The following is a 9,471-nucleotide window of genomic DNA, read 5'->3' as shown; positions in this document are numbered from 1 at the left end:
ACTGTGGCATCATCTGCATACTGTACTAGGGATGCAGTTTTACTGGCTTTATGTAGGTCATTGATGAAGATGTTAAAGAGAATGGATCCCAAGACTGATCCTTGTGGTACACCGACTGGTACAGGGAGGAAGGACGAGATGCCTTTTTGCCACTTGACAGTCTGAGCTCTACTTTGGAGGTAGGTATGAAACCATGATGCAGCAGTAGTGTTGAGTCCTAGGTTATGAAGTTTGTGTAGGTAAATAGAGTGAGAAACCGTGTCAAAGGCCTTGGATAGATCAAGGAAGACAGCAGGCTCTAGGTTTCCATCATTCCTATTTGTGTTTACTGTACTGATGAAACTAATTAAAGTGGTAGAGGTACCATGGTGGGGACAGAAGTCATGCTGAGATGAAGAGAGTAAGTTATTTTCCATGAAGTAATATAAGAGTTTTTTGAATATTTTGGATAGGAGGGAGAGGATCGCAATGGGCCTGTAGTTTGAGAGTGCCCTCCTTTGTGGAGGGGAAGAATGTGGCTTTTTTTCCAGATAGTAGGGACATATGTTTCACCGAGGCAGCAATTTATTAGAATTAAGATGGGGTAGTCTACTGCTTCTGCAGCCATCTTAAGGTATTAGCAAGGTAGGTTGTCAAGGTAGTGGGTTTCAATTTAAGTAGTAGTTTTTTAATGTAAGTAGTGGGGACTAGTTGGAAAGAGTGGTTATGAAGAGGAATGGTTGGCGATGTTGCTGTCTGGTTGTTGGCATTAGGGGAATTTTGAAGTAGTGATGAGACTGATTGAATGAAATGAAAGCTGAAAGCATCAGCACAGTTGGTAGAGCTGTTGCTAGTGTCAAGTATAGGAATGGTTCAGTGGTGCAGCCAGGACTGAGCAAATGGTTTACAGACAACCAGAATGTTTTGGGATTTTGTAGTTTTTATGTTGTATATCAGTGCAGTATGTTTTTTTAATCCAACTTAATTTGAGTTTTTGTTTGATTTCTGAGGTCTCAATTTCTGGATATGTGTTAGCGTTTTATTGGATAGCCATGTATTCCAGGCTCTGAGTCTCATGAGGTGCTTTGTATTTTGAGACAACTAGGGGGGGGGGTAGGTTTGGCTCTAACTTTTTTTTCTGTGTGAAGCAAGTTAATTTAGGATGTTCAAGAAAGTAGAATTAAAAAGACCTACTGCATCATCTAGTGGAATGCATAATATTAAAACACTCATCTTCTAGAGTTTTTACTAATGGTATCTCTCCCACTGTTTATGAACAGCTGTTTCTGTTTTGTTCTGAGTTAACTCTCATACCTTTACATTCTTTAGACAGCTGTAGTGTGACTTTTTTCTTACCCCCACTACCTTACCTCAGTCTCATCAGACAGTTGTTCTGTTTTAATTTTTGTGTTACAGTGGTAATAACTCACAGCTTAGAGATGTCCCTTTTACAGACATGAATAAGGAAAAGAAATAATAAAATTAACAAAGCAGAAAACTGGGAAGAGGTACAACATAACCTAACTGCGGAAAAGTGAAGTCATCTTCATACAATCATGCCAACAATTAATATGTACAGTCAGCTGAATTAAAACAATAAAAACATTTACATTACACATACTGCCAACTAATCAGTGTAATTAGAAGTCCTCTGGGGACACTGATCAATACTCACATTAGGGTTCTTCTGCTGTCTAGCAGGTATAAGGTATTACACAGTGAACATACTGGTTCACCAGTCTTTTTTGAAGTTTTTGCCTATGCGACTTTTTTAGTTGTTGTGGTTCTAATAAAGGCAGATATGTAGATGCCATTAAGTGAAAAATATGAAGCAAGAATGTTGCTTTCTGAAATTTGTTTCTGGAGAACAGGGTTGCACAATGGCTGAAAGCTAACATAATGACATAATGGACATGGGAAAGCTTGACCACCTCAGAGATAATCAATGATGGAGTAAATGGAGTTCATGTAGTAACTCTTCAACCTGAAACACAATGGTAAGTGATTCCATCCACTGAGACATAACATTCCTTACGAACTGTAGCAACGTTTGGCATTTAGAACATATTTTGTCTATCAGTTTTCTTTTACTTACTGTCTTCTGTATTTGTATTTCTCAGGTTCAGTACTTTGGTCTGCAGAGTCTTAAGTACCTCAGTTTTATAGCTCTTCTCGAAAACACTTGACAAGTAGCAGCATCCTGGACATATTGCAGATTGCACAAGTCTGACCATGTCCATTAAAGTAGACAAAAAATCCTCATCTCCTGCTGCAAGTAATACTAAGTTATTTGCATTTCACCTCCCACTTCCTATATCTGCAGCCTTAAAACACTTCCCTGACACTATCAGATCCTCTGTAATAATTCCCTTACTGTTTGCCTGCAGACACAAGTTTAAGTCATACCTCACTAACACAGCCATATACGATGGGCTAGTCTGACTTGTGTGATAAGTCTCTGATTTTTGGTAGTGTAGGCCATCTGAGCTACCACAGTCCACTATTCTATTTTACTCACTCCCACCCCATGAAATGTGAACCTACCCATGTGATGCTAATCTCTCCTCTCACTCACAGTAGATGAATCCGTCTATCCATCCATGCTTATGAGTTAAGGTTTTCAGCTCACAGACACAAGGTGCAGAGTTTGATTCTCATTTTGGGAAGCATGGCTGGTCTTAAAAAGGCTTTCTGGGGTCATTAGCCTAGAAATCCCCTATGAACCTATATACCACAACACCTTCACATCACATACTCTAGTACAAGGCAATGTAAATTACATATTCATCCCCACTTCGTGCCTGTGATACAGAGCTAATTACAGTTTCACATAACATACCATAAATGACATCCTGCCGTTTCATCACATCCTTACGGTGCTGTTGGAGAAAGTTTGTGTCAACAGCAAGACTCCATGAATCAGCCTCAAAGTCTTTTTCATCTGCTTCAAGGTTACCCATCAGATGATTATAAATCACTTCAGCACCTAAAAAACAAAATCCACAAATATTAGAATGCAGTCCAGTGTTGTATTTGTATTTCCTTTTTTGAAACTTCACAAAACAAAACAAGGTCTGCAAAGTTTTCATTAATCCATTTTTTCTAAAGGTGAAATCTCCAGAATAAGCCTCTACAAATCTCAGTGGCACAGGTTTATGCACAGATATGGTTATTAACAAAGGGACAGAAATCAGTTTTGACAGCATTGCCGTTCTAGTAACCTTGTTTTTACCAGGAAACTCTGTGGCCATTAGGTAGTACTGAGAAATGTAAAAGAACAACATAATGCTTATATTAGGGTATTTGCATTTTCAAAGATAACACAACACGTATTCACTCCAGAATGAATTTAAGTTACTCTGTTCTGACCATTAAGGGGCTAAGAAAAACGGGGGTGATGATGATGACAATGATGAAAGGGCTGGTTCTGTGGCCTGAAAGGATGGTTCCTTATTGGTACTACAGATGACTTGTGTTCAGTTAGTGGCCTGAGAGTTGCAGGGAGGGCTGAATGTACGCATCCAAGAAAACTCACCCCAGTCACAGGAAAGAAGTCAGTTTTAAGTTATTCTGTGGAAGAGCCACCTTGAAGGAAGCCCGGTACTGAGCCCTAGAGCACAGGGAAGTCAGTACGTAACAAATGCCAGTGCACAGTGACGCTGGGGTGAAATACAGGCCAAAGAGTACAGGCACTGTAGCTAATTGCTGCAAATTTGTGGAAGCACACACTTGCAACAGCTTAATGTAGCCAGACATTGCAGTGAGGGTGGTATGGTGATATCAGGGGCATCAGGAAAAAAATCATCTCCAAACCATCCACAGGATGACTACAACAGTCCCCAGATCTCTTTTCTTCCTATTGTTATCTTCTGATGGCAGAAGCAATGTACGGGTCAAGTGGAGACATTATCTAATGGCTAGGAGTGCTGAAATGTATGGGGCAAAAAACGGAATGATATGAAATAATACATATTTGTTACCCAGCTTTATTTATGTGGTATATTTTTACATTGGAATACATAGATAAAGATAGTAGAACAGTTAAATAAAACTAATTCATGTCACATGAGTTTATGTAAATATTTATCAAGGAAACCATTCTGATCCAAAATAATCATTAGCAACGAATACAAAAAACTTTACAAAGGAAAGAAAACAGCTTTTTAAGGAACACAAAACAGGGTGAAATACTGCATGGAAACAATACAATGAAAGTACATGGTGCATGCTGAAACTGTAAATGTAAAAGCAAATGGGTAGCTTGACTTGCAGATGGTGGGAAAGAATAAGGCTCTGAGCTATTAATGAACTACTCCCTGTTATCAGAGGTACAGAGTTCGAGTCCTTCCATGCCCACTTGCCTACTGTGTGACTTTGAACAAGCCAGTTGGCCAAACAGTGCTCTTGGGTCACCCCTGAAAAGGGATACTTGTGTCCAGTGGGCTTACCTAGTTAGCAAATATATAAAATAAAATAAACAGAAACTCACTAAAGTAAGATGGAAACTTGATGTATTTTTAGATATCTGTGTTGCTGTTGTCTCGGATGAAATACTCTGCACAACGGTAGATAGTGGCTTTACATCTTTCTAACAGGAGACACAAGTGGATACAGAGAGACCCTCACAAAGCACAAGCTTTAAGTGGTTGAAATATGTACTCTTGTGTACAGGTCAACAACAAATGTAACAACATTAGAACTTGGCTACAGCTACTCCAGTGGCATAGAGGTTTAAAGTCTTGACTACAGTCCAGTTGATCCAGGTTCGATTCTGACAGAGTGGCAGGGTAAGGAATGGGCATGCCTATCACAGGGGGAGGCTGGTGCATAGGCATCTCCCTTTAATGATCTTTGGTGGAGGCCAGGGATGTCTCTTGAAAGGGGGCATGCTTGAGGGGTAGAAAGTGGGCCTGTTGGACCTGCTTCTGAAGGTGGGACAATATGCCACTTGCCCATATTTCACTGTCACCTAGGCTACATCATGTTATCAGTGGGTGGGTTATATAAGTAAACCCCCTCACGAATGGCTGTTTCGATGTGTCAAGCCCCCAGAAGCCTATGGATCAGTAACCAGCACCAGCAATACCAGATAAAGTCAGAGGGGGCAAGGAGTGAGCTGGTAGACCCAGCACAGATGGGGCACAGCGGCAAGGCTGCCAATGAAGATGCTCAGAGGGAGAAAAAAAAAAAATTTGGGATGAATGAACTTCAGGCTCATTCAGCACATATCCTTCTGAAGGTACTGTATTAGCTATTGGCATATCAAATAGAAACAACATCACTGGTCTGGCCTGCTCTACTGCAAATACTCCTATTGACAGTCTAATTCACTTCTACATACTAACCTCCACATACTTCCAGCAGGTTACAGAACATCAAGCAGTCTTTTCTGGCACTACAGCACAAATGCCTGTGATTGAACTTCATCACGTATGTACAAGTGTAATTATCTCAATTTCCACTTCCATATGCTGTAACTCTGAGCAAGTCATCTAACCACAATAAACCTTGTTTGCGCTGAAGAAATGCAGTTATTCTTTGTGAGTCCTGTCTCATTAAAATAAATGAATAAAAGAGCATGAGTTAAAAAGCTCCATGTCTAAGTGTAACACAAAAGTCCACACTGTAGCAACTTCTTCAGGAAGTTGGTGTTTAATCAATGGAAGTCTGGAACCTGAACAAAAAGGAACAGACTAAAGGGAGTTTGCATAAGAATAATGTGTCAGTATCTGAAATACACAAGATGATCTACCAGTCTTCTGCATACAAATTCTTCATGAAATATTTTTAACCTAGCATATGGAATCGCAGTTTTCTCCTCTTAAGCATCCTTTTGAGGGTCCTCTCTCCCTCATAGTCCTTTATGGCACTTATCTTTTCTTTGCCCCTTTTAAGGAGGCAGATACCCCCCTCAAGATGCTGTTGAATGCTTGGAAGCCTGCATAGAGGCCTCCAGTATCGTTTGTGTCAGCAACAAAGAGTGTAAACTCTCTGCTCCTTCAAGTTTTTCTGGTAAAACCCACACAGACTTGAAAATCAACTAAATATTTTTTTTTTATTTGCTGACATTTGTATGAATTGTATGAATATAAGACTCTTCTTAAAATAAATACATGGGATGTCAGTCCTTGTATGAGAGCCAATGCCCATAGCCAAAAAGGCTTTTCTAATTATCAGCAAAGTAAAATCAACTGAAAAAAAAAATCCCATTGTGGCACTTTTCTATTTGTAGATTCTTGAATAAAAGGGAATTTGGGGACAAATTTAGACTGAATGACTACAAACTTTCTCACACAGATGTCCATGCACCTGTACTAAAAAAAAAAAAAAGCTGACGATAGCACAGGCCAACTACCATTTCTTTCTTGAACACAAGTTTGTCTTCACATTGGGTAGAAACTAACCCACACCAAGGCATCTGCAAAACTCTGGGAGTTGGGCCAGTTGGGTGGTGCCCATCTGTGGCTAATTTGTATATGTTAGGAATTCTGCAGCAACAGTCATCCATATGAATATTATAGTTTACTAAAATTGTGAATAAAGTCCACAACCTGAAATCTAAGCCACTTATCCACATTTGTTAGTAAATCCCTTTTCTGTTAATTTTGTTATTCCTCACGCAAACATTTATACTTTGGTATCTGTCAGGTCATTCACTCCTCCAATATACCACTCCCACCCCAAAATTACTAATGGCCTAATTTCCACACCTCCCTTCAAAGGGTGGTTTGTCCTGTTCAAGGAGTGTTTTTTTTTCTTCCATTTAGGACCTTGTGGATCTGGCCCACTTCAGTAAATTTTCCATGGTCACCTGTCAAGAAATGAAATATAGAAGGGTTGCTGAGTTATTGTTGGGGGGGGTCCTGAGGAGGTTTGTGGTTTTTGACCCAGACAGGCCAAATTTTACCAATAGGATATGAATACGCATGCATTCCTGACCCATTAGCTGTCCTTGCAGTGAAGTATTTGTAGTCTTTACCAGGGATAAATTATTGATCTTTTTCTAGTGTCTCAACCTTCCAATGTGTTCATCTCATTCACAGCGGAGCTGCCATGGTAATGCCAGCAGACCATCTAGGTAGAAACTGGACTGTCAAGGAAGCAGGTGTCAGCGGATCACTTGTACATCATTGTGCACTGTAGACTGAGGGGGGATCCAGACATTTATTTATATGTACATACATATACATCTATGTTTGTTGGTTTATTTGCTAAGTGGGTGGGTGGACTGGTCCCCGGATCCTTTTCAGCTACTACCCAGGTGCAACAGAACAATGAATGCATCACAGAATGGTACATAATGGAAGAGAAATCTAAAAACATTTAAAAACATACCTTGTTGAACATATCGTAAAGCAGGACATCCAGTAGCAGGACATTCAGCTAAACATTGAACTAGCTACATTAAGAAACATAAGTACACTTATGCCTAACATGTAGGAGTGAGAGTTAAAACAGTAAAAGTAAAGTTCTAAATATTTAGTATAATATGTTGTGAGAGAGAGAGAGAGAGACAGAGACTTGAAGAATAAAACTTCTTTCTTCGAAATACAACAGAGCCAAGATCTCAAGCACAGAAGTTTTGCCTAACCATGAAAACAAATGGTTTGTTAGCCATAACAAGGGTGTTTGGTCAATATAGACCATTTGGAGTGGACCAAAATACAAAAACAACATAATCTTTTTTTCTCTCAAATGCGAAGCAAAAATATTTATATTTTTCTCTGCAATGCAACCATCCTTAATCTTAAACCTACAGCAATAAGGCTTTAAGCTCAGATAGATTTACTTTTTTAGATAAACGCACTTGAACCAACATCAGACTTATCAGGAAGGGATGAATAGTAACAGTATATGTAACATTATTTCTGATACTTATCAAGGAGATAGGCTGTTCCACAACAGACCCTTTGCAGAAAAATAGTGATGCTTACTGCAGACTAGGTATCAAATATGTCAAGAAATAAATCAGTAAAACAAAGACTGAATGTCAAATGCATCAAGTTAAAACACAACATATCAAAATGTTATACAGCTTGATGACATATGCCAGTACTTGACAATGACCTCAGTGATACTTTATGCACATACTGATAGACAATCAGTATAGCTAAGTCATATCAAAGGCATACAGCACAGATGTGCATAAGCAACCTAGTGCAACCACTAAAAAGTACTGGTGGCGGGTAACAGCAATTGCTCCCCATGGACCTCCGAATCAGTTCATTTATTCAGTAGACAAAGGGGCAAATAAAGCAGTAGACTCAAAGGTTTATGAAAATACAGTTAAAACAGCAGAGTTTTGCATAATGCTATGTTAATGATGATACCAATTCTTCTTTAAACTTACCTTCATCAATAAGTGACTCAACAGACAAGGTCCTGTTCCTCATATTAAGAGAATCTGTGGACTGGGATAACATCTTCCTGAGTCCCAGCGGAGAATCGTCATTAAAGTTCCTAAACATTAAAACAATGGATTAAGTTCTTTCATCTGTACTTTGGAATCTGAAACCAGTTGTATCATAGAAGCCAATCACTGTGTACATACAGGACGTCACAGTTCTGCAGTCCTATCATTTTACTTACTCTTTTCAGTAAGAAAAGTTGTAGACCACTAAAGAGGGGGTCACATCAGAAAAAAAAAGATGGACAGAGAAGCCACTCCAAGAAGGTACACTTCAGCCAGACACAGTGTGGGGGAAAAAAAGTCCACAAAATATCCAGGAAACTAGCAGCTAACATCATCACCAAGGAGAAGACGGCCTAATAAAAGGAAATGGTTACAGAAGTAAATGATGGACACAAGACATGTTGAAAATATGAAATGGAATGAACTGAAAATGGGTTAGCAGAGAAGTGAGTAATTTAGAAAACTGGGAAAACAGGCTGGCCCACTGAATTACTTATCACAGTATTTACAAAATAACTGTTCGCTACATATTTTGGTGTGTAGGGTGACCAAGGATGGGCCAGATGAGGAGATGACTATGACAAAGACACAGAACAGGGGCAGCTCAAGAAACAAGGACAGGCTGGGATTTTGGACGTAGATCCTTGAGGAGAATAACAGTAACCATACAGAATACTGTATTCATAAAGTAACAAAAAAGTATTCTAAGAACTAAGCCAACATAGGAATGGACTACGGAGAATCTGCCAAAAGGGGTGACTGCAATTAGGGATACACATAACGGGAAAGAGGGGGGCTGGAATTTACTGGATAAAACTGGAAAAGGAACCAAGGTATTGGAAGCAAATAAATAGAGAGGGAAAGGTAATGGAATCCGAAGAGGCCAAGAATTTATTTGGACTGCAGGCTAGAGATTGCCTTCCTTATCAAGGATGGATATCAGAGTATAGGCAAAAAGAAAGAAATAGAAGGATCCTAAGTGGAAGACCAGCAACGGTAGACTTTTTGGTAGAACCTAGAACAGAAGCTGCTGTTAAAAAGGAGAATTAGTAGACCATATAAAATATTGCATGATAACT

General features: G+C 39.3%; 1 protein-coding gene across 4 annotated transcripts in view; it reads right to left on the bottom strand.

Annotated features, from left to right (window-relative positions):
• The window catches only part of ARHGEF2 (Rho/Rac guanine nucleotide exchange factor 2), a 924,267-nt gene that overhangs the window by 188,675 nt on the left and 726,121 nt on the right, over positions 1-9,471 (bottom strand). For all 4 annotated transcript variants that reach the window (XM_044079827.1, XM_044079829.1, XM_044079828.1 and 1 more), the window contains 2 exons: positions 8,330-8,439; positions 2,819-2,965 (listed from right to left, as the gene is read on the bottom strand). In XM_044079827.1, the coding sequence (XP_043935762.1) occupies positions 2,819-2,965; positions 8,330-8,439 (257 nt within the window). The remainder of the gene's footprint in view (positions 1-2,818; positions 2,966-8,329; positions 8,440-9,471) is intronic.

Source organism: Protopterus annectens, chromosome 8.part0, assembly GCF_019279795.1.
Source record: "Protopterus annectens isolate FY-2018-M chromosome 8.part0, PAN1.0, whole genome shotgun sequence".
In the NCBI taxonomy this organism is placed as follows: domain Eukaryota; kingdom Metazoa; phylum Chordata; order Ceratodontiformes; family Protopteridae; genus Protopterus; species Protopterus annectens.
Note: the sequence above shows the minus strand (reverse complement) of the source record. Positions and strands in the feature narration are given on the sequence as shown.